Source organism: Trypanosoma melophagium, assembly GCF_022059095.1.
Source record: "Trypanosoma melophagium isolate St. Kilda chromosome Unknown ctg25segment0, whole genome shotgun sequence".
Lineage (NCBI taxonomy): Eukaryota > Euglenozoa > Kinetoplastea > Trypanosomatida > Trypanosomatidae > Trypanosoma > Trypanosoma melophagium.
The window spans coordinates 174,964-202,642 of record NW_027125156.1 but is presented as its reverse complement, the minus strand read 5'-3'; the positions used below and the strand labels follow the sequence as shown (position 1 = coordinate 202,642).

The 27,679-nt window shown below is 43.9% G+C and overlaps 9 protein-coding genes across 9 annotated transcripts; all 9 read right to left on the bottom strand.

The window, feature by feature from the left end:
- Positions 1 to 110: 110 nt before the first annotated feature.
- Positions 111 to 1,115, bottom strand: LSM04_002541 (uncharacterized protein; the record flags this gene model as incomplete). Its single annotated transcript, XM_067336648.1, has 1 exon — positions 111 to 1,115. The coding sequence occupies one exon, from the start codon at positions 1,113 to 1,115 to the stop codon at positions 111 to 113; it is 1,005 nt and encodes a 334-aa protein (XP_067190968.1).
- A 1,910-nt stretch (positions 1,116 to 3,025) lies between these two features.
- Positions 3,026 to 6,715, bottom strand: LSM04_000227 (FAD-dependent oxidoreductase 2; the record flags this gene model as incomplete). The annotated part of the gene is made up of 1 exon (XM_067336647.1): positions 3,026 to 6,715. The coding sequence occupies one exon, from the start codon at positions 6,713 to 6,715 to the stop codon at positions 3,026 to 3,028; it is 3,690 nt and encodes a 1,229-aa protein (XP_067190930.1).
- A 797-nt stretch (positions 6,716 to 7,512) lies between these two features.
- On the bottom strand, positions 7,513 to 8,667 carry LSM04_000103 (Aminotransferase; the record flags this gene model as incomplete). The annotated part of the gene is made up of 1 exon (XM_067336645.1): positions 7,513 to 8,667. The coding sequence occupies one exon, from the start codon at positions 8,665 to 8,667 to the stop codon at positions 7,513 to 7,515; it is 1,155 nt and encodes a 384-aa protein (XP_067190927.1).
- A 1,155-nt stretch (positions 8,668 to 9,822) lies between these two features.
- On the bottom strand, positions 9,823 to 10,977 carry LSM04_005147 (Aminotransferase; the record flags this gene model as incomplete). Its single annotated transcript, XM_067336644.1, has 1 exon — positions 9,823 to 10,977. One exon carries the CDS (start codon positions 10,975 to 10,977, stop codon positions 9,823 to 9,825), a length of 1,155 nt encoding a protein of 384 aa, XP_067191008.1.
- A 1,366-nt stretch (positions 10,978 to 12,343) lies between these two features.
- On the bottom strand, positions 12,344 to 13,498 carry LSM04_004898 (Aminotransferase; the record flags this gene model as incomplete). Its single annotated transcript, XM_067336643.1, has 1 exon — positions 12,344 to 13,498. One exon carries the CDS (start codon positions 13,496 to 13,498, stop codon positions 12,344 to 12,346), a length of 1,155 nt encoding a protein of 384 aa, XP_067191003.1.
- Positions 13,499 to 14,874: 1,376 nt separating this feature from the next.
- LSM04_001134 (Aminotransferase) lies at positions 14,875 to 16,029 on the bottom strand (the record flags this gene model as incomplete). The annotated part of the gene is made up of 1 exon (XM_067336642.1): positions 14,875 to 16,029. One exon carries the CDS (start codon positions 16,027 to 16,029, stop codon positions 14,875 to 14,877), a length of 1,155 nt encoding a protein of 384 aa, XP_067190948.1.
- Positions 16,030 to 17,398: 1,369 nt separating this feature from the next.
- LSM04_006269 (Aminotransferase) lies at positions 17,399 to 18,553 on the bottom strand (the record flags this gene model as incomplete). The annotated part of the gene is made up of 1 exon (XM_067336641.1): positions 17,399 to 18,553. One exon carries the CDS (start codon positions 18,551 to 18,553, stop codon positions 17,399 to 17,401), a length of 1,155 nt encoding a protein of 384 aa, XP_067191022.1.
- Positions 18,554 to 19,921: 1,368 nt separating this feature from the next.
- Positions 19,922 to 21,076, bottom strand: LSM04_000169 (Aminotransferase; the record flags this gene model as incomplete). The annotated part of the gene is made up of 1 exon (XM_067336640.1): positions 19,922 to 21,076. One exon carries the CDS (start codon positions 21,074 to 21,076, stop codon positions 19,922 to 19,924), a length of 1,155 nt encoding a protein of 384 aa, XP_067190929.1.
- Positions 21,077 to 21,554: 478 nt separating this feature from the next.
- Positions 21,555 to 27,338, bottom strand: LSM04_001802 (uncharacterized protein; the record flags this gene model as incomplete). Its single annotated transcript, XM_067336639.1, has 1 exon — positions 21,555 to 27,338. One exon carries the CDS (start codon positions 27,336 to 27,338, stop codon positions 21,555 to 21,557), a length of 5,784 nt encoding a protein of 1,927 aa, XP_067190957.1.
- Positions 27,339 to 27,679: the final 341 nt, after the last annotated feature.

The following is a 27,679-nucleotide window of genomic DNA, read 5'->3' as shown; positions in this document are numbered from 1 at the left end:
ACAAGAATAACCATAATAATAATAATAATAATAATAATAATAATAATAATAATAATAATAATAATAATAATAATTATTATTATTATTTTCCTTTCCCTCTTCCCCTTTTCTCACACATCACATACACTGCTCACACGCCAGGCGACAACCGCCAACAGTGCGGCAAATCCCGCCCCCACCGCCACCCGCTGCACAAATGCGGCCTCGCAGAAAAGAACGAGAAACGCCAAAAGTGTCGTTGTGGCCGTTTGAGCCGCCGCCGACGGCATAAACGCCGTCGTGAGAAGTGTTAACACCGCCACAAGTAACAAAAACGCTTCCGCATAGACACAGAGTTCAGGAAATAGCACATACCAAGAAGAGGAATAAGAAGAATAAGAATAAGAATTGTTAGTGTTTTTGGTATTGTTATGGTTATTCTTACCTTTTAAACCTGTAGACTTCGCATGACTCCTCTTATAGCGTTGTTGTAATAACAACCACAGACTGGCATCGGCATTTTGAAAACTAAAGAATGGCAGGAGAAAGATCCCAAATAACAAGACCACAAGTGTGGCAATTGACATCCACAATTCCTGTGCCGATCGCACTTGCACACGCTGCAGTAATGCCTGACGGTGGAGTTCATACCAACGCACAAACGCTGGTGTGTGAAAGAGTGTGGCGAGGGCCTCATCTGTTACACTTGCGGCGGGCGTTACATATCTCGCCGTGAACTCTCTTGTGTTTTCCTTCCTTGCGGCAGCGCTTAACATGTTGGATATGTGTTTGGCTTCTGCCTTCACAGCACTGCGACTACGCCGTGGTGAGGAGGATCTCCTTCTTCTCCGTGGAGTTGTTTCCGCATTATTATTATTATTATTATTATTATTATTATTATTATTTTTATTATTAGTTTTATTAGTTGTTGGTGTTGTTATTGGATGTGTGAATAGAGCATGCCCGACCACTTCCAATGGTTCTGTGGATGTTGAGAAGCCGCAATAACGTTGCAGGAGTGGCTTTATAACGAAGGCCCAGAGTGTGGCTACAATGAGAGCGGTGCCGAGTGCACACTTTGCGGCCGTGGTGTTGTAAAGAAACAACTGGAGATATTCAAGTTGTACGGAATTCATCTTTTTTCTTTCCGTTTTTTTTGTGTTTTTTTTTTCTTTTCTTTCCTTTTACTTTTTTTTTAAATCGCTTTATAAAAATAAATAAATAAATAAATAAATAAATAAATAAATAAATAAATAAATAAATAAATAAATAAATAAATATATATATATATATATATATATATTTATTCTTGATGCTTACAAATACAGAGAATATATATATATATATATATATATATATATATATATGCTACGCGTTGTATCTTGGGAGGAGATTACTTTTAAATATCAGAAGAAAAAAACAAAACAAAACAAGAGCAACAATTACAAACCCTGTTCGTTTGTTTTTCTTCTTTCTATTCTCTTCTGACCTGTTCTATTTTCTTTTTTTCCTTTTTTAATTTTTTTATGCTATATAGTAAAGTATTTATCCATTACCAAGTAAACAAAGAAGAGGAGAAATAGCAAATTCCACCACTTTCAATAATAATAATAATAATAATAATAATAATAATAATAATAATAATAATAATAATATACATCTTTACATAGTAGCCCCATACGTGGGAAGCAATGCAGATACAATTCCAGTGAAAGTTTATCAATTCCCCAGGAATTCGTTACTCTTAACTGTTTCCTCCTCGCCCAGCTTTTTCTCTCTCCTTTTCTCTATTCCCAAAGAACATATATATATATATATATATATATATAGAGAGAGAGAGAGAGAGAGAGAGAGGAGGAAAGAGAGATAAAAAGGACTATACATGGACAAGGATTAAAATAAGGAAAATCAAACAAACACAGAGACACACACACGCACGCACAAGGACGTATACTGTGAGAGAAAATCTACCGTCTTTGTTTTTGTTTTTTTGAAATCCCATTGATTTTGAACAATGTGATCTTTTTATCATGGCTGTTGTTTGGCGTAAGTGCCCATTATCTTATCACCTGAGAAGACAAACGACACAGTTAACAACAAAAAAAAAAACAATAAGTGATTTCTTTATTTTTTCTTATTTCGTGCCCTTTCTCTCTCTTTCTCTCCCTGCCATCTTTTCCTGCCAAACATATTTAACTACATACATACATGGTGCAAACACGCAAAACAAAACAAAACAAAAAGGAAAGAAAAACCACATCAACGAAAGGAAAAATAAAAACAAATCAAATAAGCCACAATTGCCTTGAGACACGAATGTTTGTCTGTAGTTATGTGCCGAAAAATGGAAAAGAAAAGACAGGCAGCGATTGAGAGAAAAATCAAAAAAAAAAAAAAGCGATTTAAAACTTAACATCGAACGAAAAAGGAAACAACAACAACGAAAAAAAAAAAACGAGATAGACTGCCTGCATTCAGATTCTCTCACACACAGAGGGAGAGACTGATCTAGGCTTACTCGAACACAAACAAAGAAGCGAAAAAAAATAAAAAACATACATAACAAGAAGAATTGTTAGTCAAGACCTACTGGTTTGATGAAAACCAGAAATAAGAGAGTGAGAGAGAAAAGAAACAAACAAACGAACGTAGAAAAAACAAAAAAACAATACGTAACGCTTATAGCAGACAATTTAGAAACAAAAGGTTTCTCCAGTTACATTTATTTAAGATCCTCTCTTTTTTTTCCCTTTTTGTTTTTTTTTTCTTTGAATACCGAACCCATTACTTCTACCTTTCTCTGGAGCATTAGACACTATGACGCCTGTGAGCACCATAGAGATATCCTTCTTCTTCACATTCACACATCCCACAACGATATTACATATTTTGTTTTCCTTTTTCTTCTTTTTCCCACTTCTTGTTTAAAGCTAATAAGAATCCCCTTTCTCTCAACATTTAAAGAATTCTTCAACAAGTAAAACAAACAAACAAAGAACGACACAATTCAAAAACCACATACCACTGTCTTTATTCAATAAACCCTCTATTCCATTTCCTCATCCACGGTTCGCACAAGTTCTGGGTTATATCCCATATTCAATAATGTATTCCGCACCGCCCGCTGCATGGCTGGTGGGCCGCAGATCGCAATAAGAAGATCGTCCGATGGCGATTGTAGGATCTTTTGCAAGGATGGACGGTCAACAAAGCCAACACCACCTGTCCAACCCTCCGGGGGATTGTTAATTACAAAATCACAGGCAAATTTATCTGGATTCGATCGGGCGATATCTTGCAAAGTGCTACGGTACGTTAGTTCATCATATTCTTCTGTGCCGTAAATTAGTCGAATAGATTTTGTGAGGTCCACATAAGGACGCTCTAATGCGGCGCGAATAATTTGCAGCATCGGTGCCACTCCTGTACCACCAGCAACAAGACCAAATTGCCGAATAACATTTCCCTTAAAGAGAATCTGTTTTTTATCTGGATTACGTTCAATACGAAGACCTTTACAGGCTTTAATTTCAACAGAGTCCCCAGGACGCATCGCGGAGATCCACTCACACAACGTTCCCTTATCACCACGTGCGAGAATAGAAATCGTCCCACGTTCCTCTGGTAACGTAATAGGACTGTAGTATCCAATCAATTGCCTTCCATCCCATTCACCTCGGATGGCAATAAATTGACCAAGTTTAAGACCAGAACGTTGTAAAGCACCAGGAAGATTAAAGCGCAAGACGCGGGAACCATTACCAAATTGTTCACTACGGCGTGATTCACGCACAACCACAGAGGTCCACTTTTCTGTTGAGAGAGCGAAATCCCGCTTCTGCAAAATTGTTGCTGCACGATCACCCGCAATCTTTCCAAACACCACACACTCCAGTAAAGAATTACCACCGAGTCGATTGCCACCATGTACACCTCCTGTCACTTCACCGGCACCAAACAATCCAAGAATTGGACGTTGATCTTCAAGAATGTTCATGGAGTGATGTTCCTGCAGTATCTCTGCTGCTGGCGAAATAAGGCAGCCACCCATAGTGTAGTGAATGGATGGGGTAACAAAGGCAACATAGTAAGGACCTTGTGAACCGAGAACACAAGGGAACACTGACTTTCCTGTCTTCTGACATCTCGATCCACTCTTACTGGTAGCTTCATAAGTTTCCAGAGTTTGAAGCAGCGTCCCCTCTGGACAACCAATTAACTCTGCCAGTTCTTTCACATCTTCTACACGTTTAAAAACGCCCAGATTGTTCCAGTAAAAGCCAAGTGCATTTCTACCAAAGAGATCTGCAGCTGCCTCATTAAGTACACAGTAAGCAAAGCGACTGCCATTAGACTCTGGGTACTCATCACCCTGCTTGATGATGGCATTCGATACAACCGAGCGGAGATCAAGCTCATTCACAAATCGTTCACCTCTCTTGTTTAACAGAATACCACCAGAGCCGCGTAGTGCCTCCGGGCCAAGGAACTTTGTTGGGTTTGCTGGGTCTTTTGGGTTGATGAGACCTGTCGGGTGTAGCTGTACCTTGTCCATGTCCACAAGAGTCGCACCAAGGCGACGGGCGAGTTTCACACCATCACCAGTGGCCCAGGGACCGTTAGTTGTTGGCGTACCAAATAGATATGGGGCATACTCACGCAGGAGTGATTTTCCTCCACGGTCGTTAGAGAAACCACCAGTGGCAAGAATGATAGAATCAGCAGTCAAAGTCATAACCCCTTTCTCTTCATCGTTTAACTTGATATATGATACACCAGTTACGTGAACTTCATGTCCACCATCTGGAGTACCTTTACTCTCATGCAGCAGTGCAGTTACAGAAGTGTTCTCCATGACTGTTATGTGGTCCGAGAGATTATTACGGATATGTCGCTCTAGTGTTTGCATAATGGTATAACCAATAGGCACTGGAGTACCATCCGACTTGTCAGGAGCGCGGTGTGTGCGTTTACGACTGTGTCCGCCGAGTTGTGAGAGTACTGTTAATTGGACACCAAGAGAAGAAAGCCATCCAATGGCATCCCCACTCTTCACAGAGAGTGCACGTACCAGTCCAGGTGCACACAAGCCTCCTATACCTGAAAGATATGTATCACGTTCAAAGGTTTTGCAGTTATCTTGAATATCTTTTAACGCCTGTGCACGGGTTCCCCAGCCATTAATACCAGATGTGGCTTTAGCACTATTACCACCAAGTTTTTCTGCCTTCTCCATAAGAATGACTTGAGCTCCACAACTGGCAGCCTCAATGGCAGCCGATAGGCCGGCAAGTCCACCACCAACAACAATAACACGTGCAGGTAATGAACCAGCAATGCGTAGCTGCCGCAACTCGGGAGTTTCACGTGCAATTTCATACATATGAGCAAGACGCTCTTCTTCACGTACATAGGCTGCATAATTTGTCACACGATTTCGGGAATGACGCCAAGCTTCCAGCATGTATCGCACCTTTACTATATCACGTTTAATAACACTTGCTGTTGCAAGGGCATCCGCGTACATAGCACTATAACACTTTACTGAAACCTGAGCAAGTTCATCTTCTACAGGCTCTAATAATCCTCTCTTCTTCCAGTCAAACAAGCTACAACGAACTCCATGCTTTTTCGTGATGATAACACTTTCATAATCACCACTTGTACATAGTGCTTCATCATCAAGATACATAACACGTAGGAGTGGAGCTTTTTCAAGTAGTTCTCCTATTCCCTCTACTTCCTTTCCCTCGCTAACCGCTTCTGCACGTTCTTTTACCTCAGTTACACTTGGTGGTCGTACTACGGCTATAGCCCATGGTTGACGTTGATAATTTAGACCTGATGCACGACAATCTCCACCCCATTCAAACAATACATTAGATATACCAGCTTCATTAAGTCTTTCTACCACACAATCAATAGTATAGCCCTTATTGAGACCACCGAGGTCGAGTTTCGCATCCCCATGTAGACGGGAAATAGTACCTTGAGCAAAATCAAGATCGAAACTATGGGGTAGCGAAAAACGTTCAATTTCCTCTTCAGAAAGCGTTACATCACTGTCACCAGAATCGTTTAGAATCGAATCACGCAAACGTTTAGTAAGAGGAGCAGTGGCAGGGTCAAAGCACGTTCCACTAGAGTTATACACACGAAGAGAGCACTCCATAACCCGCGCAAGGTGTTCTGACATTTTGTGCTTTTCACCAACCGGGAGTTCATTCACCTTAGAGACTTCGCTTTCAGGGTTAAAATGATTTAAATACTGGTTCACCATATCAAAACACTCCTGCAGAATCACTTTGGCCTTTGCCTCTGACTCTTTTGCCAGAGTTGCACCTTCCTCAACGACGCGAAGGGTATATGGAACTGTGTGCACAAGTCCCTTCAGTGTTACCACTACACGTTCCTCCTCTGCAGGACGTGGCATATTACTTAATAGCATACCTCTAGCCATACGATCACGTTCTCTTGCGGCCATTACAGGATCCACAATAACTGTAGAGGCAGATGATCGACCATCGGCACCACCAGAAGAAAAACGTTGTTGATGGGTGATTGTTTTTGTTAGACTGTTCGTACGAGATGGGATTGTTGAATTCCATCGCGATGCGAGAACAGTGGTATTGGATGTGAAGCCCAAAGTGAAAGAAAGCACCAAACTGTTCGTCTCACCACGTCGAATACCAGTGGCAATGGACAGGCGGAACAGTAGACGTTTAGTTGAAAGCATTTAAGAAGAGTGCAAATGCTATAACGCTTCCTCCTCCTTTTTTTCTTTTTCGTTTCTTTTCCTACTGTCTGCTACTTTACACGAATTGTGAGGTACACCTGTGAATTATTGCCCTTTTGAAATATCTCTTTGGTTAATTTTTTTCTTTTTCTTTTTTAGCTTGTGAATAACTAATTAATCAAAGAAAAAATCCAATAGGCGTGAAAGAGGAAACAGAGTCAGTGATGGTAAGAACAGGAAGAGACATAGAGGAATCCTTTAATATCAGAGGCCATAAAATATGGTAATAAGCAAGGTAAACATTTCCATTAATAATAATAATAATAATAATAATAATAATAATAATAATAATAATAATAATAATAATATAGTAATTATAATTTCGTAAGAAAAAATTAAACTGCAGTTATTCAACAGCACATTAAACATGAATGCGTTGTTCATGAGGCCCTCAGCCTAACAATTTGGTACAGTTTGCAAGGCAAAAAAAAAAAACGAAGAAAATTATAATAATGATAGTCAGTTTTCTTCCATCAGCTCCTCTATTTCCGTTAACTTATTTTTTCTTCGCTTCCAAAAATGCATATATTAAGAAGATCTCCTGTACCTTTAATGCCTTTTCAAATTAGAAAAAAGGCACCCTTATTTTAGACGCATACACACATACAGAAGCCCATTATATTTATCATGGTTATATACACCAAGTAATATCACAAAGGAAAACCAAAATAACAAGAAAAATATCGACGTTGTAAATAAAAATAACCGGTGCAAGTATCCGCACTCAAACTTCAGTCTCACACAGACGGTTCCCTTCGCACCACCTCATCAATGCCATCCACGAGAAGTCCCACTGTCTTCTTGGTCAAACCAGCCATATTTGCACGGCCAGATGGCAGGACGAATACTCGCTTTTCAATCAGCCTCTCACACTGTGGTTTTGTGAGTCCAAGGTAAGAGAACATACCAAGCTGCGAAACAATATGATCCCATGTACCAGGTGTGCCACGCTTCTTGAGACCATTAAGCACGTCCTGACGCATTTCCTGTACACGGTTTGCCATTGATCGCAGTTCCTCCTCCCACTCACGGCGAAGCTCCGGATCGCTCATAACAAGATGTGCCACACGCGCCCCGTGAGCTGGGGGTGTGGAGTACAGAGAACGGGCAACACTCTCCAGCAGCGCCATCACTGCTGGTGCCTTCTGTTCATTCGCCAGAACAACAGAAAAGGCACCCACACGTTCCGAGTAGAGGCCCATATTCTTCGAGAAGGACTGAGCGAGCAAAATCTCCAAGCCCTGGCGCACAAACAGCCTAATGGCATACGCGTCGTTATCAAGACTTCCTGTGGCGTATCCCTGGTATGCACTGTCGAAGAATGGAATGAGGCGGCGCTGCTTGCATATCTCTGCAATCTTCGCCCACTGCTCCTTCGTAGGGTCGACACCAGTGGGGTTGTGCGCACAGGCGTGCAGAATGATCACACTGCGCTCCGGAGCACTGCTGATGTCGGCTATGAGGCCGTCAAAGTCAAGACTGCGTGTTTCGGGGTTGTAGTAGCGGTACTTGCGGGTGTTGGAGAGCCCAGCAGCAGCCATCACAGCGTAATGGTTAGGCCACGTAGGGTCAGAGATGTACACCGGTGTTTCACGCGAGATGACATTTGCAAGAAAGCGTGCGCCAAGGGCCAATGATCCAGTTCCACTCAGTCCCTGCGCTGCTGCAATGCGGGACCGCGGCACAGTATCACCGTAGGCAAGTTTCAGCGCCTCATCAATGAATGGCGCGAACCCCAACATGGGCAGATACTCTTTGTTAGGGCAAGTTTCCTCCACAAAGCGGCGCTCTGCCTTCTCAACCACCTTGAGTGGATAGGGGCGTCCATCGGCATCACGGTATGCACCAATGACAAGATCTGCCTTTGGCTCAGGTGCTTTCTTGGCTTCCATTGATAGGGAAAAGATGGCATCTGGCGCGACAGAAGGCACATCCTCCCAAAAACTTGCTGATGTCATTTTATTCTTATTGATCTTTACGCGTGAAAGTGTATTGGTTTTTCTGTTGTTACCATACATTGACAAGCAATACCAATAAGATGAAGGGAGAAAGGGGGGGGGGGAAAGAGCGAAGAAAAAGAAAAATAGGAAGAGATCAATGGTAATCAATTTCGTTACCCAGGTGTGGAAAGAGGGGAAAGAAAGCTAGAGTAGAAACCCGCAATTCGAGTAAAATTTCCTCGTATGCTTATAAGCTACATAGGAGTAAAAGCATTATAAAGAGAACTCATTTTCTTTTAAAAACACGTGCCCATCTTCGCATTCATTCTTTTTTTCTTTGATCACAGTTATGTTTCTTTTGTATGAAATTAATATTTGTTCTGTCCGAAATTTATATCCGTTTTGAGTGATATTTATACCACTTTCGTATAATAATTGTGTACGAAGCAAAAAATAAATGCAGATCAGGATGCAAATCCCGAGAACCACCCAAACATAAATTAGGTAATTTAAACTCTTGTGTTGGAAAAGGTTTGAAATTGGTTCTTACACAGCACACTCTACTATGCTTCTTAAAACAAGATTCCAGAACGTATGTTGGCTTCGCACACTTAAGGTTCTTTTTTTATTACATGTATTAAATTCTTTTTTTTTTATTTTCCACGCGGTACGAGGAGAAACAAGATGACTCATTTGAGTTTCCTCTCTAAAACCATGTATAGAGGGGTATTGGGGGCCTCCATTTACCGGAAATGGCAAAAAGGAAAGAAAGCTGCCCCACCCCAGCCACCAATGTGAAAAAAAGGTCACATCAGACAAAGGGAGAGCGCAGTTAATTATGCCTGTCTTTGCAAAGTAGTAAAACTTACGTATTTGTGCAACAAACAAAGGCATAAAAATCCAATGAATCGACTTCCGGCGCCGAAACGCCAAACTCGTAGTCACAAACTTCCCCAGTACATTTTCTTTAAACATATTTTTTCCCTTTTTGCTCAGAAAGAAACCCACACCACAGCAATAAGATAAAAACATCACAATTTCATATATCTCTACCCCCATTTGACCAAATGCAAACTCTAAGCAAGTATCCGCACTCAAACTTCAGTCTCACACAGACGGTTCCCTTCGCACCACCTCATCAATGCCATCCACGAGAAGTCCCACTGTCTTCTTGGTCAAACCAGCCATATTTGCACGGCCAGATGGCAGGACGAATACTCGCTTTTCAATCAGCCTCTCACAATGTGGTTTTGTGAGTCCAAGGTAAGAGAACATACCAAGCTGCGAAACAATATGATCCCATGTACCAGGTGTGCCACGCTTCTTGAGACCATTAAGCACGTCCTGACGCATTTCCTGTACACGGTTTGCCATTGATCGCAGTTCCTCCTCCCACTCACGGCGAAGCTCCGGATCGCTCATAACAAGATGTGCCACACGCGCCCCGTGAGCTGGGGGTGTGGAGTACAGAGAACGGGCAACACTCTCCAGCAGCGCCATCACTGCTGGTGCCTTCTGTTCATTCGCCAGAACAACAGAAAAGGCACCCACACGTTCCGAGTAGAGGCCCATATTCTTCGAGAAGGACTGAGCGAGCAAAATCTCCAAGCCCTGGCGCACAAACAGCCTAATGGCATACGCGTCGTTATCAAGACTTCCTGTGGCGTATCCCTGGTATGCACTGTCGAAGAATGGAATGAGGCGGCGCTGCTTGCATATCTCTGCAATCTTCGCCCACTGCTCCTTCGTAGGGTCGACACCAGTGGGGTTGTGCGCACAGGCGTGCAGAATGATCACACTGCGCTCCGGAGCACTGCTGATGTCGGCTATGAGGCCGTCAAAGTCAAGACTGCGTGTTTCGGGGTTGTAGTAGCGGTACTTGCGGGTGTTGGAGAGCCCAGCAGCAGCCATCACAGCGTAATGGTTAGGCCACGTAGGGTCAGAGATGTACACCGGTGTTTCACGCGAGATGACATTTGCAAGAAAGCGTGCGCCAAGGGCCAATGATCCAGTTCCACTCAGTCCCTGCGCTGCTGCAATGCGGGACCGCGGCACAGTATCACCGTAGGCAAGTTTCAGCGCCTCATCAATGAATGGCGCGAACCCCAACATGGGCAGATACTCTTTGTTAGGGCAAATTTCCTCCACAAAGCGGCGCTCTGCCTTCTCAACCACCTTGAGTGGATAGGGGCGTCCATCGGCATCACGGTATGCACCAATGACAAGATCTGCCTTTGGCTCAGGTGCTTTCTTGGCTTCCATTGATAGGGAAAAGATGGCATCTGGCGCGACAGAAGGCACATCCTCCCAAAAACTTGCTGATGTCATTTTATTCTTATTGATCTTTACGCGTGAAAGTGTATTGGTTTTTCTGTTGTTACCATACATTGACAAGCAATACCAATAAGATGAAGGGAGAAAGGGGGGGAAAGAGCGAAGAAAAAAAAAATAGGAAGAGATCAATGGTAATCAATTTCGTTACCCAGGTGTGGAAAGAGGGGAAAGAAAGCTAGAGTAGAAACCCGCAATTCGAGTAAAATTTCCTCGTATGCTTATAAGCTACATAGGAGTAAAAGCATTATAAAGAGAACTCATTTTCTTTTAAAAACACGTGCCCATCTTCGCATTCATTCTTTTTTCTTTGATCACAGTTATGTTTCTTTTGTATGAAATTAATATTTGTTCTGTCCGAAATTTATATCCGTTTTGAGTGATATTTATACCACTTTCGTATAATAATTGTGTACGAAGCAAAAAATAAATGCAGATCAGGATGCAAATCCCGAGAACCACCCAAACATAAATTAGGTAATTTAAACTCTTGTGTTGGAAAAGGTTTGAAATTGGTTCTTACACAGCACACTCTACTATGCTTCTTAAAACAAGATTCCAGAACGTATGTTGGCTTCGCACACTTAAGGTTCTTTTTTTATTACATGTATTAAATTCTTTTTTTTTTATTTTCCACGCGGTACGAGGAGAAACAAGATGACTCATTTGAGTTTCCTCTCTAAAACCATGTATAGAGGGGTATTGGGGGGCAAAACCTTTTCCAATACAAGAATAGGAATAATAGGTTTACCCGCTCCGCTGGAAGTGAGAAGAAAAAAACAACAACAACATAGGAAGATTGATAGAAACAAGTACAACTTCAAGTCGTAATAAGATTGTTCATTAAAAGACCACAAGAGTTTGGCGATTCACAAGACCCATCTACACATGATTGACATTAGTGCAATGCTTCTATATCATTTTCTCTCCATTTACCGGAAATGGCAAAAAGGAAAGAAAGCTGCCCCACCCCAGCCACCAATGTGAAAAAAAGGTCACATCAGACAAAGGGAGAGCGCAGTTAATTATGCCTGTCTTTGCAAAGTAGTAAAACTTACGTATTTGTGCAACAAACAAAGGCATAAAAAATCCAATGAATCGACTTCCGGCGCCGAAACGCCAAACTCGTAGTCACAAACTTCCCCAGTACATTTTCTTTAAACATATTTTTTCCCTTTTTGCTCAGAAAGAAACCCACACCACAGCAATAAGATAAAAACATCACAATTTCATATATCTCTACCCCCATTTGACCAAATGCAAACTCTAAGCAAGTATCCGCACTCAAACTTCAGTCTCACACAGACGGTTCCCTTCGCACCACCTCATCAATGCCATCCACGAGAAGTCCCACTGTCTTCTTGGTCAAACCAGCCATATTTGCACGGCCAGATGGCAGGACGAATACTCGCTTTTCAATCAGCCTCTCACAATGTGGTTTTGTGAGTCCAAGGTAAGAGAACATACCAAGCTGCGAAACAATATGATCCCATGTACCAGGTGTGCCACGCTTCTTGAGACCATTAAGCACGTCCTGACGCATTTCCTGTACACGGTTTGCCATTGATCGCAGTTCCTCCTCCCACTCACGGCGAAGCTCCGGATCGCTCATAACAAGATGTGCCACACGCGCCCCGTGAGCTGGGGGTGTGGAGTACAGAGAACGGGCAACACTCTCCAGCAGCGCCATCACTGCTGGTGCCTTCTGTTCATTCGCCAGAACAACAGAAAAGGCACCCACACGTTCCGAGTAGAGGCCCATATTCTTCGAGAAGGACTGAGCGAGCAAAATCTCCAAGCCCTGGCGCACAAACAGCCTAATGGCATACGCGTCGTTATCAAGACTTCCTGTGGCGTATCCCTGGTATGCACTGTCGAAGAATGGAATGAGGCGGCGCTGCTTGCATATCTCTGCAATCTTCGCCCACTGCTCCTTCGTAGGGTCGACACCAGTGGGGTTGTGCGCACAGGCGTGCAGAATGATCACACTGCGCTCCGGAGCACTGCTGATGTCGGCTATGAGGCCGTCAAAGTCAAGACTGCGTGTTTCGGGGTTGTAGTAGCGGTACTTGCGGGTGTTGGAGAGCCCAGCAGCAGCCATCACAGCGTAATGGTTAGGCCACGTAGGGTCAGAGATGTACACCGGTGTTTCACGCGAGATGACATTTGCAAGAAAGCGTGCGCCAAGGGCCAATGATCCAGTTCCACTCAGTCCCTGCGCTGCTGCAATGCGGGACCGCGGCACAGTATCACCGTAGGCAAGTTTCAGCGCCTCATCAATGAATGGCGCGAACCCCAACATGGGCAGATACTCTTTGTTAGGGCAAATTTCCTCCACAAAGCGGCGCTCTGCCTTCTCAACCACCTTGAGTGGATAGGGGCGTCCATCGGCATCACGGTATGCACCAATGACAAGATCTGCCTTTGGCTCAGGTGCTTTCTTGGCTTCCATTGATAGGGAAAAGATGGCATCTGGCGCGACAGAAGGCACATCCTCCCAAAAACTTGCTGATGTCATTTTATTCTTATTGATCTTTACGCGTGAAAGTGTATTGGTTTTTCTGTTGTTACCATACATTGACAAGCAATACCAATAAGATGAAGGGAGAAAGGGGGGGGGGGGGGGGAAAGAGCGAAGAAAAAGAAAAATAGGAAGAGATCAATGGTAATCAATTTCGTTACCCAGGTGTGGAAAGAGGGGGAAAGAAAGCTAGAGTAGAAACCCGCAATTCGAGTAAAATTTCCTCGTATGCTTATAAGCTACATAGGAGTAAAAGCATTATAAAGAGAACTCATTTTCTTTTAAAAACACGTGCCCATCTTCGCATTCATTCTTTTTTTCTTTGATCACAGTTATGTTTCTTTTGTATGAAATTAATATTTGTTCTGTCCGAAATTTATATCCGTTTTGAGTGATATTTATACCACTTTCGTATAATAATTGTGTACGAAGCAAAAAATAAATGCAGATCAGGATGCAAATCCCGAGAACCACCCAAACATAAATTAGGTAATTTAAACTCTTGTGTTGGAAAAGGTTTGAAATTGGTTCTTACACAGCACACTCTACTATGCTTCTTAAAACAAGATTCCAGAACGTATGTTGGCTTCGCACACTTAAGGTTCTTTTTTATTACATGTATTAAATTCTTTTTTTTTTTTTTTCCACGCGGTACGAGGAGAAACAAGATGACTCATTTGAGTTTCCTCTCTAAAACCATGTATAGAGGGGTATTGGGGGCAAAACCTTTTCCAATACAAGAATAGGAATAATAGGTTTACCCGCTCCGCTGGAAGTGAGAAGAAAAAAACAACAACAACATAGGAAGATTGATAGAAACAAGTACAACTTCAAGTCGTAATAAGATTGTTCATTAAAAGACCACAAGAGTTTGGCGATTCACAAGACCCATCTACACATGATTGACATTAGTGCAATGCTTCTATATCATTTTCTCTCCATTTACCGGAAATGGCAAAAAGGAAAGAAAGCTGCCCCACCCCAGCCACCAATGTGAAAAAAAGGTCACATCAGACAAAGGGAGAGCGCAGTTAATTATGCCTGTCTTTGCAAAGTAGTAAAACTTACGTATTTGTGCAACAAACAAAGGCATAAAAAATCCAATGAATCGACTTCCGGCGCCGAAACGCCAAACTCGTAGTCACAAACTTCCCCAGTACATTTTCTTTAAACATATTTTTTCCCTTTTTGCTCAGAAAGAAACCCACACCACAGCAATAAGATAAAAACATCACAATTTCATATATCTCTACCCCCATTTGACCAAATGCAAACTCTAAGCAAGTATCCGCACTCAAACTTCAGTCTCACACAGACGGTTCCCTTCGCACCACCTCATCAATGCCATCCACGAGAAGTCCCACTGTCTTCTTGGTCAAACCAGCCATATTTGCACGGCCAGATGGCAGGACGAATACTCGCTTTTCAATCAGCCTCTCACAATGTGGTTTTGTGAGTCCAAGGTAAGAGAACATACCAAGCTGCGAAACAATATGATCCCATGTACCAGGTGTGCCACGCTTCTTGAGACCATTAAGCACGTCCTGACGCATTTCCTGTACACGGTTTGCCATTGATCGCAGTTCCTCCTCCCACTCACGGCGAAGCTCCGGATCGCTCATAACAAGATGTGCCACACGCGCCCCGTGAGCTGGGGGTGTGGAGTACAGAGAACGGGCAACACTCTCCAGCAGCGCCATCACTGCTGGTGCCTTCTGTTCATTCGCCAGAACAACAGAAAAGGCACCCACACGTTCCGAGTAGAGGCCCATATTCTTCGAGAAGGACTGAGCGAGCAAAATCTCCAAGCCCTGGCGCACAAACAGCCTAATGGCATACGCGTCGTTATCAAGACTTCCTGTGGCGTATCCCTGGTATGCACTGTCGAAGAATGGAATGAGGCGGCGCTGCTTGCATATCTCTGCAATCTTCGCCCACTGCTCCTTCGTAGGGTCGACACCAGTGGGGTTGTGCGCACAGGCGTGCAGAATGATCACACTGCGCTCCGGAGCACTGCTGATGTCGGCTATGAGGCCGTCAAAGTCAAGACTGCGTGTTTCGGGGTTGTAGTAGCGGTACTTGCGGGTGTTGGAGAGCCCAGCAGCAGCCATCACAGCGTAATGGTTAGGCCACGTAGGGTCAGAGATGTACACCGGTGTTTCACGCGAGATGACATTTGCAAGAAAGCGTGCGCCAAGGGCCAATGATCCAGTTCCACTCAGTCCCTGCGCTGCTGCAATGCGGGACCGCGGCACAGTATCACCGTAGGCAAGTTTCAGCGCCTCATCAATGAATGGCGCGAACCCCAACATGGGCAGATACTCTTTGTTAGGGCAAATTTCCTCCACAAAGCGGCGCTCTGCCTTCTCAACCACCTTGAGTGGATAGGGGCGTCCATCGGCATCACGGTATGCACCAATGACAAGATCTGCCTTTGGCTCAGGTGCTTTCTTGGCTTCCATTGATAGGGAAAAGATGGCATCTGGCGCGACAGAAGGCACATCCTCCCAAAAACTTGCTGATGTCATTTTATTCTTATTGATCTTTACGCGTGAAAGTGTATTGGTTTTTCTGTTGTTACCATACATTGACAAGCAATACCAATAAGATGAAGGGAGAAAGGGGGGGGGGGAAAGAGCGAAGAAAAAGAAAAATAGGAAGAGATCAATGGTAATCAATTTCGTTACCCAGGTGTGGAAAGAGGGGGAAAGAAAGCTAGAGTAGAAACCCGCAATTCGAGTAAAATTTCCTCGTATGCTTATAAGCTACATAGGAGTAAAAGCATTATAAAGAGAACTCATTTTCTTTTAAAAACACGTGCCCATCTTCGCATTCATTCTTTTTTCTTTGATCACAGTTATGTTTCTTTTGTATGAAATTAATATTTGTTCTGTCCGAAATTTATATCCGTTTTGAGTGATATTTATACCACTTTCGTATAATAATTGTGTACGAAGCAAAAAATAAATGCAGATCAGGATGCAAATCCCGAGAACCACCCAAACATAAATTAGGTAATTTAAACTCTTGTGTTGGAAAAGGTTTGAAATTGGTTCTTACACAGCACACTCTACTATGCTTCTTAAAACAAGATTCCAGAACGTATGTTGGCTTCGCACACTTAAGGTTCTTTTTTATTACATGTATTAAATTCTTTTTTTTTTATTTTCCACGCGGTACGAGGAGAAACAAGATGACTCATTTGAGTTTCCTCTCTAAAACCATGTATAGAGGGGTATTGGGGGGCAAAACCTTTTCCAATACAAGAATAGGAATAATAGGTTTACCCGCTCCGCTGGAAGTGAGAAGAAAAAAACAACAACAACATAGGAAGATTGATAGAAACAAGTACAACTTCAAGTCGTAATAAGATTGTTCATTAAAAGACCACAAGAGTTTGGCGATTCACAAGACCCATCTACACATGATTGACATTAGTGCAATGCTTCTATATCATTTTCTCTCCATTTACCGGAAATGGCAAAAGGAAAGAAAGCTGCCCCACCCCAGCCACCAATGTGAAAAAAAGGTCACATCAGACAAAGGGAGAGCGCAGTTAATTATGCCTGTCTTTGCAAAGTAGTAAAACTTACGTATTTGTGCAACAAACAAAGGCATAAAAATCCAATGAATCGACTTCCGGCGCCGAAACGCCAAACTCGTAGTCACAAACTTCCCCAGTACATTTTCTTTAAACATATTTTTTCCCTTTTTGCTCAGAAAGAAACCCACACCACAGCAATAAGATAAAAACATCACAATTTCATATATCTCTACCCCCATTTGACCAAATGCAAACTCTAAGCAAGTATCCGCACTCAAACTTCAGTCTCACACAGACGGTTCCCTTCGCACCACCTCATCAATGCCATCCACGAGAAGTCCCACTGTCTTCTTGGTCAAACCAGCCATATTTGCACGGCCAGATGGCAGGACGAATACTCGCTTTTCAATCAGCCTCTCACAATGTGGTTTTGTGAGTCCAAGGTAAGAGAACATACCAAGCTGCGAAACAATATGATCCCATGTACCAGGTGTGCCACGCTTCTTGAGACCATTAAGCACGTCCTGACGCATTTCCTGTACACGGTTTGCCATTGATCGCAGTTCCTCCTCCCACTCACGGCGAAGCTCCGGATCGCTCATAACAAGATGTGCCACACGCGCCCCGTGAGCTGGGGGTGTGGAGTACAGAGAACGGGCAACACTCTCCAGCAGCGCCATCACTGCTGGTGCCTTCTGTTCATTCGCCAGAACAACAGAAAAGGCACCCACACGTTCCGAGTAGAGGCCCATATTCTTCGAGAAGGACTGAGCGAGCAAAATCTCCAAGCCCTGGCGCACAAACAGCCTAATGGCATACGCGTCGTTATCAAGACTTCCTGTGGCGTATCCCTGGTATGCACTGTCGAAGAATGGAATGAGGCGGCGCTGCTTGCATATCTCTGCAATCTTCGCCCACTGCTCCTTCGTAGGGTCGACACCAGTGGGGTTGTGCGCACAGGCGTGCAGAATGATCACACTGCGCTCCGGAGCACTGCTGATGTCGGCTATGAGGCCGTCAAAGTCAAGACTGCGTGTTTCGGGGTTGTAGTAGCGGTACTTGCGGGTGTTGGAGAGCCCAGCAGCAGCCATCACAGCGTAATGGTTAGGCCACGTAGGGTCAGAGATGTACACCGGTGTTTCACGCGAGATGACATTTGCAAGAAAGCGTGCGCCAAGGGCCAATGATCCAGTTCCACTCAGTCCCTGCGCTGCTGCAATGCGGGACCGCGGCACAGTATCACCGTAGGCAAGTTTCAGCGCCTCATCAATGAATGGCGCGAACCCCAACATGGGCAGATACTCTTTGTTAGGGCAAATTTCCTCCACAAAGCGGCGCTCTGCCTTCTCAACCACCTTGAGTGGATAGGGGCGTCCATCGGCATCACGGTATGCACCAATGACAAGATCTGCCTTTGGCTCAGGTGCTTTCTTGGCTTCCATTGATAGGGAAAAGATGGCATCTGGCGCGACAGAAGGCACATCCTCCCAAAAACTTGCTGATGTCATTTTATTCTTATTGATCTTTACGCGTGAAAGTGTATTGGTTTTTCTGTTTTTACCATACATTGACAAGCAATACCAATAAGATGAAGGGAGAAAGGGGGGGGGGGGAAAGAGCGAAGAAAAGAAAAATAGGAAGAGATCAATGGTAATCAATTTCGTTACCCAGGTGTGGAAAGAGGGGGAAAGAAAGCTAGAGTAGAAACCCGCAATTCGAGTAAAATTTCCTCGTATGCTTATAAGCTACATAGGAGTAAAAGCATTATAAAGAGAACTCATTTTCTTTTAAAAACACGTGCCCATCTTCGCATTCATTCTTTTTTCTTTGATCACAGTTATGTTTCTTTTGTATGAAATTAATATTTGTTCTGTCCGAAATTTATATCCGTTTTGAGTGATATTTATACCACTTTCGTATAATAATTGTGTACGAAGCAAAAAATAAATGCAGATCAGGATGCAAATCCCGAGAACCACCCAAACATAAATTAGGTAATTTAAACTCTTGTGTTGGAAAAGGTTTGAAATTGGTTCTTACACAGCACACTCTACTATGCTTCTTAAAACAAGATTCCAGAACGTATGTTGGCTTCGCACACTTAAGGTTCTTTTTTATTACATGTATTAAATTCTTTTTTTTTTATTTTCCACGCGGTACGAGGAGAAACAAGATGACTCATTTGAGTTTCCTCTCTAAAACCATGTATAGAGGGGTATTGGGGGCAAAACCTTTTCCAATACAAGAATAGGAATAATAGGTTTACCCGCTCCGCTGGAAGTGAGAAGAAAAAAACAACAACAACATAGGAAGATTGATAGAAACAAGTACAACTTCAAGTCGTAATAAGATTGTTCATTAAAAGACCACAAGAGTTTGGCGATTCACAAGACCCATCTACACATGATTGACATTAGTGCAATGCTTCTATATCATTTTCTCTCCATTTACCGGAAATGGCAAAAGGAAAGAAAGCTGCCCCACCCCAGCCACCAATGTGAAAAAAAGGTCACATCAGACAAAGGGAGAGCGCAGTTAATTATGCCTGTCTTTGCAAAGTAGTAAAACTTACGTATTTGTGCAACAAACAAAGGCATAAAAATCCAATGAATCGACTTCCGGCGCCGAAACGCCAAACTCGTAGTCACAAACTTCCCCAGTACATTTTCTTTAAACATATTTTTTCCCTTTTTGCTCAGAAAGAAACCCACACCACAGCAATAAGATAAAAACATCACAATTTCATATATCTCTACCCCCATTTGACCAAATGCAAACTCTAAGCAAGTATCCGCACTCAAACTTCAGTCTCACACAGACGGTTCCCTTCGCACCACCTCATCAATGCCATCCACGAGAAGTCCCACTGTCTTCTTGGTCAAACCAGCCATATTTGCACGGCCAGATGGCAGGACGAATACTCGCTTTTCAATCAGCCTCTCACAATGTGGTTTTGTGAGTCCAAGGTAAGAGAACATACCAAGCTGCGAAACAATATGATCCCATGTACCAGGTGTGCCACGCTTCTTGAGACCATTAAGCACGTCCTGACGCATTTCCTGTACACGGTTTGCCATTGATCGCAGTTCCTCCTCCCACTCACGGCGAAGCTCCGGATCGCTCATAACAAGATGTGCCACACGCGCCCCGTGAGCTGGGGGTGTGGAGTACAGAGAACGGGCAACACTCTCCAGCAGCGCCATCACTGCTGGTGCCTTCTGTTCATTCGCCAGAACAACAGAAAAGGCACCCACACGTTCCGAGTAGAGGCCCATATTCTTCGAGAAGGACTGAGCGAGCAAAATCTCCAAGCCCTGGCGCACAAACAGCCTAATGGCATACGCGTCGTTATCAAGACTTCCTGTGGCGTATCCCTGGTATGCACTGTCGAAGAATGGAATGAGGCGGCGCTGCTTGCATATCTCTGCAATCTTCGCCCACTGCTCCTTCGTAGGGTCGACACCAGTGGGGTTGTGCGCACAGGCGTGCAGAATGATCACACTGCGCTCCGGAGCACTGCTGATGTCGGCTATGAGGCCGTCAAAGTCAAGACTGCGTGTTTCGGGGTTGTAGTAGCGGTACTTGCGGGTGTTGGAGAGCCCAGCAGCAGCCATCACAGCGTAATGGTTAGGCCACGTAGGGTCAGAGATGTACACCGGTGTTTCACGCGAGATGACATTTGCAAGAAAGCGTGCGCCAAGGGCCAATGATCCAGTTCCACTCAGTCCCTGCGCTGCTGCAATGCGGGACCGCGGCACAGTATCACCGTAGGCAAGTTTCAGCGCCTCATCAATGAATGGCGCGAACCCCAACATGGGCAGATACTCTTTGTTAGGGCAAATTTCCTCCACAAAGCGGCGCTCTGCCTTCTCAACCACCTTGAGTGGATAGGGGCGTCCATCGGCATCACGGTATGCACCAATGACAAGATCTGCCTTTGGCTCAGGTGCTTTCTTGGCTTCCATTGATAGGGAAAAGATGGCATCTGGCGCGACAGAAGGCACATCCTCCCAAAAACTTGCTGATGTCATTTTATTCTTATTGATCTTTACGCGTGAAAGTGTATTGGTTTTTCTGTTGTTACCATACATTGACAAGCAATACCAATAAGATGAAGGGAGAAATTGAGAAGTAAAACAACAACAAAAACAACAATTATGTGAATACCGTTACGGGGGTCGGGATTTGTGTGCCCTAAACTCCTTTTTTACTTCCCGTGCTTGTAGGATGGCAACCACAGTTTAAACAAGTAGAAGTCAAAACCAAGAAAGGAAGAAAGAGGGGGAAAGAAAGATCACCATCGCCAAATTCAGTGTATAGAACACCCGCAACATTGGGTTTTTGGATGTTTTGTTGGTTCCAGGAATAGAAACACAATACAAGTGCAAGAGGAAAAGCATATAGATGTACCAGTTCCAGGAAATAGTTTTGTTTGTTTGTAGTTTAAATCGGTAGTCGTAAGGACGGTGCGGGGTATACACTTCCTCCAATTTGCGGTGGTGGCAGAGTATAGTGGATATGATATGTGGTGCCATTGCTATTCTCTGGCTGCAACTCCTGGTCTTCAGCAATGGATCGTACTCTTTCAATAGCTGTTTCAAGAGAAATAGCCTCTTGTTGTTGTCTCTGGGGGACATTTAGTAAAAGAGAGTCGAGATTTTCGCGAGAGCGCAAGGACCGGCGGTGAGCTATTTGAAGTGCTGCAACAGGGTCCACAGTAACGGGAGCAGCGGTTTGTTGTTGTTGTTGTTGGTTGGTCTCTTTTGCGTCGCTTATACCTGGAAGCGTTGGAAACGTGGCGAGGAGATTACAGGAGGCAGAAAAACTATCACTGGCAACAAATGAGCTTCCAATGCAACCGAAATCCTCCTCAGTAGCTCCATGCTGAGCCCGTCGTATAAAGGACAAGGCATTCATCGTACTAAGAAGAAGTTCACGTCGCGAAAGAGCCACTTGTACATCGCTGTCCCTAAAATTATTGATACATTCATTGCATTCACCCTCCGCATTGCTGTCACCGGTACTGTCACAATCAGATATCACCATACACCCAGCAAGTTCAGAAAGGCGCTGTCGAAGTAACGCCATGTCAATATCACCATCAGCGACAAATAAATCATCACCAACCATTGCTTGAAAGGCCATCGGTACAGACACGTTATTATCTGTCAATCCACGTTCTGTGGATGCCACCTCTCTTGGTGCCGCAGAGAGGGAAGAGGAAACCTCTGTAAATGCAGCCCATTCCTCTTCATCATCTTCGGCTTTTTCTTCTTCTTTGTCTTCATCGGCACCTTCACTCTTCTCTGCGATTACGTATTCCTCAGGATACGCATCCATAACTTCTTCTGGAAGAGGTTCAACTATAATGGGTTCATTTTCATCAAAATGTACCGTTTTTCTCCGCACCTCGAAAACGTTTTCATTACCTGCTGTGCATGCGCCTGGGGAATGTACAGAACCACTTGGTTTTCCTTCGTCTTCCTTCTCAAGAACCAGATACAGTTCATGTTGGTGCTCCAAGGAATGGTCAAAGGGTGTGGCCACCGCTGAAGCAGTAGGAACATTCTCCGCAGCTTCTCGAGATGGTGCCGCCTCCACAAATTCCCCGAAGTCATCATCATCATCTTCATTCTGATCACCTGAACCTTCATTCTGGTCACCCGAACCTTCATTCTGGTCACCTGAACCTTCATTCTGGTCACCTGAACCTTCATTCTGATCACCTGAACCTTCATTCTGGTCACCTGAACCTTCATTCTGGTCACCTGAACCTTCATTCTGATCACCTGAACCTTCATTCTGGTCACCTGAACCTTCATTCTGGTCACCCGAACCTTCATTCTGATCACCTGAACCTTCATTCTGGTCACCTGAACCTTCATTCTGATCACCTGAACCTTCATTCTGGTCACCCGAACCTTCATTCTGGTCACCCGAACCTTCATTCTGGTCAGCTGAACCTTCATTCTGGTCAGCTGAACCTTCATTCTGGTCACCTGAACCTTCATTCTGGTCACCTGAACCTTCATTCTGATCACCTGAACCTTCATTCTGGTCACCTGAACCTTCATTCTGGTCACCTGAACCTTCATTCTGGTCACCTGAACCTTCATTCTGATCACCTGAACCTTCATTCTGATCACCTGAACCTTCATTCTGGTCACCTGAACCTTCATTCTGATCACCTGAACCTTCATTCTGATCACCTGAACCTTCATTCTGGTCACCTGAACCTTCATTCTGATCACCTGAACCTTCATTCTGGTCACCTGAACCTTCATTCTGGTCACCTGAACCTTCATTCTGGTCACCTGAACCTTCATTCTGATCACCTGAACCTTCATTCTGGTCACCCGAACCTTCATTCTGGTCACCCGAACCTTCATTCTGGTCAGCTGAACCTTCATTCTGGTCAGCTGAACCTTCATTCTGGTCACCTGAACCTTCATTCTGGTCACCTGAACCTTCATTCTGATCACCTGAACCTTCATTCTGGTCACCTGAACCTTCATTCTGGTCACCTGAACCTTCATTCTGGTCACCTGAACCTTCATTCTGATCACCTGAACCTTCATTCTGGTCACCTGAACCTTCATTCTGGTCACCTGAACCTTCATTCTGATCACCCGAACCTTCATTCTGATCACCTGAACCTTCATTCTGATCACCCGAACCTTCATTCTGATCACCTGAACCTTCATTCTGGTCACCTGAACCTTCATTCTGGTCAGCTGAACCTTCATTCTGATCACCTGAACCTTCATTCTGATCACCTGAACCTTCATTCTGGTCACCTGAACCTTCATTCTGGTCACCCGAACCTTCATTCTGATCACCTGAACCTTCATTCTGATCACCTGAACCTTCATTCTGGTCACCTGAACCTTCATTCTGGTCACCTGAACCTTCATTCTGATCACCCGAACCTTCATTCTGATCACCTGAACCTTCATTCTGGTCACCTGAACCTTCATTCTGGTCACCTGAACCTTCATTCTGGTCACCTGAACCTTCATTCTGATCACCCGAACCTTCATTCTGATCACCTAAACCTTCATTCTGGTCACCCGAACCTTCATTCTGGTCACCTGAACCTTCATTCTGGTCACCCGAACCTTCATTCTGATCACCCGAACCTTCATTCTGATCACCTGAACCTTCATTCTGGTCACCTGAACCTTCATCCTGGTCACCTGAACCTTCATTCTGGTCACCTGAACCTTCATTCTGGTCACCTGAACCTTCATTCTGGTCACCTGAACCTTCATTCTGATCACCCGAACCTTCATTCTGATCACCTGAACCTTCATTCTGGTCACCTGAACCTTCATCCTGGTCACCTGAACCTTCATTCTGATCACCTGAACCTTCATTCTGGTCACCCGAACCTTCATTCTGATCACCTGAACCTTCATTCTGGTCACCTGAACCTTCATTCTGATCACCTGAACCTTCATTCTGATCACCTGAACCTTCATTCTGATCACCTGAACCTTCATTCTGATCACCTGAACCTTCATTCTGGTCACCTGAACCTTCATTCTGGTCACCTGAACCTTCATTCTGGTCACCTGAACCTTCATTCTGGTCACCCGAACCTTCATTCTGATCACCTGAACCTTCATTCTGGTCACCTGAACCTTCATCCTGGTCACCTGAACCTTCATTCTGGTCACCTGAACCTTCATTCTGGTCACCTGAACCTTCATTCTGATCACCTGAACCTTCATTCTGATCACCTGAACCTTCATTCTGGTCACCTGAACCTTCATTCTGATCACCCGAACCTTCATTCTGATCACCTGAACCTTCATTCTGGTCACCTGAACCTTCATCCTGGTCACCTGAACCTTCATTCTGGTCACCTGAACCTTCATTCTGGTCACCTGAACCTTCATTCTGGTCACCTGAACCTTCATTCTGATCACCCGAACCTTCATTCTGATCACCTGAACCTTCATTCTGGTCACCTGAACCTTCATTCTGGTCACCTGAACCTTCATTCTGATCACCTGAACCTTCATTCTGATCACCCGAACCTTCATTCTGATCACCTGAACCTTCATTCTGGTCACCTGAACCTTCATCCTGGTCACCTGAACCTTCATTCTGATCACCTGAACCTTCATTCTGGTCACCTGAACCTTCATTCTGGTCACCTGAACCTTCATTCTGGTCACCCGAACCTTCATTCTGGTCACCTGAACCTTCATTCTGGTCACCCGAACCTTCATTCTGATCACCCGAACCTTCATTCTGATCACCTGAACCTTCATTCTGATCAATTGCATTATCCGCTCTTTGATTTTCATTTTCTGGTCTAGGGGGGTCATTATCTCCTTCAGCAGCGTTGTTATTGTAACTAGAGCCGTCATTGCTTCTGCTGAGGTGGGAGGTTTGCACAGGACTAGTGGCTGCTTTCTCGGCATTAAAACTGCCCCCGCCACTGCTGTACGTTCTAGAGACATCCAATAAAGGGAGTTCCGCAGCACTTAGCGTGGCAGTATGTGATAATTTTGGTATCGAGTCAGACATAAAGGATCCCGGCACAACAATGCTAGTGGAGGAAACAGCATCGTTACCCTCCACAATGTTAGGCTGCCCTGGTGGGGTTGTTGTGGTCATTGAAGGTGTTTGGCTCTCAGATGTACCTGTGGTAGGAGATTCGTGTTCAGCCCTACTCATTGCGCTGGCAAATGACACAAAATGTGTTCCAGCAGAATCAACAGCAGGTTGCGATAATGAAGTTAATGTAAGAGGCTGTGATTGCAGAAGACTTGCTGAAGTTTGTTTCTTATTATTATTATTATTATTATTATTATTATTATTATTATTATTATTATTATTGTAACTGTAGCTGTGCTTCTTCTCCTTCCGTTGTAGCTCAGAGGTATTATCTACAACAGTAGCTGCTGCAGCTGCCACTGCTTCTTCTCTCATTGTTGTACCAGGAGCGAGTGTGGCCTCTAGCTCACCGTGTATCGGATCATCATCACTCTCCTTTGTGAATCCCGTACAACCCATATGGGATGCGCACTCTGTGATATCGAACACTTTACCAGTAGAGCTTTGAGAAGCGATAGAATACACGGTTTCTGTTATAGTGCCAAATGTATCATTGGACCCTATAGAAGCTTCTGGCAATGCAATGCTAGAGATCATGGAATCATTGCGTGCAGCTGCCTTAAATGCAGTTATAATTTCCGTAGTTTCGGTGTCCACATCACCTGTGGGACTCAGAGGAGGAGGAGGAGGAGGAGGAGAAGATATTTCAAAAGAGAGACCACATAACCGTAATGGTGTACTACAGTTACTATTATCATGGGCTGAAAGCATGCTCAGGTTTTCATCACCACGTCCCATACGACCGAATCCCGAAATATCACCGGAACCAGAAGGTTTTGGTCGTGCTAAAAAAGGGCATACACCATCAGGATGTGAGCATCCCAGTGTTAAACATCCACTGCTATCCACATTACCATTCTTAACCGTATTAATTCTTCTACTGGCACTGAAGGATTGACTACTAAAGCTAGTAGATAAGTTTGTTCGCAATGTACTTAGTGAATCTGTTAACCTACCAAAAGTATCCGTCGCACTTAGTGAGGAGAAATCTAATGCTGTCGTTCTTCCTCCTGCTGCAGCTGCAGCTGCAATGTGCGGTACGGCTTGTTGTATTAGTTGCGCTGCAGTTGAATCAAATCGGGCCAGAAGTGCAGCACCATCGGCAGTAGTAAGAGTAGAGTTAGGGGTATCATCACCGAGGTGTAGTGAAAACGTTGGACTGATCATGGATGCCTGTATTGGACGTAAGAAACTATTCACACTTGGTGCAGTAAGTGAATTCATATGTTCTGCAAATGTCGCATCAAAACCCATACTTTGCACTGTCGCAGTAGCTGCACCAACTGTAGTTGCCATTATATTTTCATTAGGTTCAACCACGGTATTTACTGCAGATGTCCTATTAAACTGAGCAAATTCTTCTTCTCCATCATCATCATTAATATTTTCAAGGTGAGCACTGTTATTATATTTTATAAAGGGACTCTTACTGTCATCCCATTCGCCGGTATTAACACTTTCACTGATAATAAAATCTTTCTGCTTGTCGAACTCATTTCGACTGTTCAGGAAATCATTGCTACATTCAACACCATTGCCGTTACTAAGTATACGGGTTGATAACGTAACTAATTTCTTATCTCCTGCCTCCGTTGACATTCCCAAGAAAAAGAAAACAAGAGCCACTACGCTTTTCCAAGGTAACTGTTGATTTCCTGGAGGTCTCACGCCGTATTATCTCTGAGAGCCCAAGCAGCGGGGGTAAAAAAAAAAATAAAAGAAATTTAACACAGAAAAAGAAAAAGTGTAAGCAAAAAGGCTTTTTCTTATTTTCGCTTGCTATTAGCACACCTTTTTATTACAACATACAAGAACAATAAAGAAAAAAAACAAAGAAAAAGAGAAAAAAAAAGATGAAATATATACATAGCAGGAGTAGAGATGAAAAGCCACATGGGCAACAATCAAAGAAAGTTGACACATAGATATCCTCAGAAAAA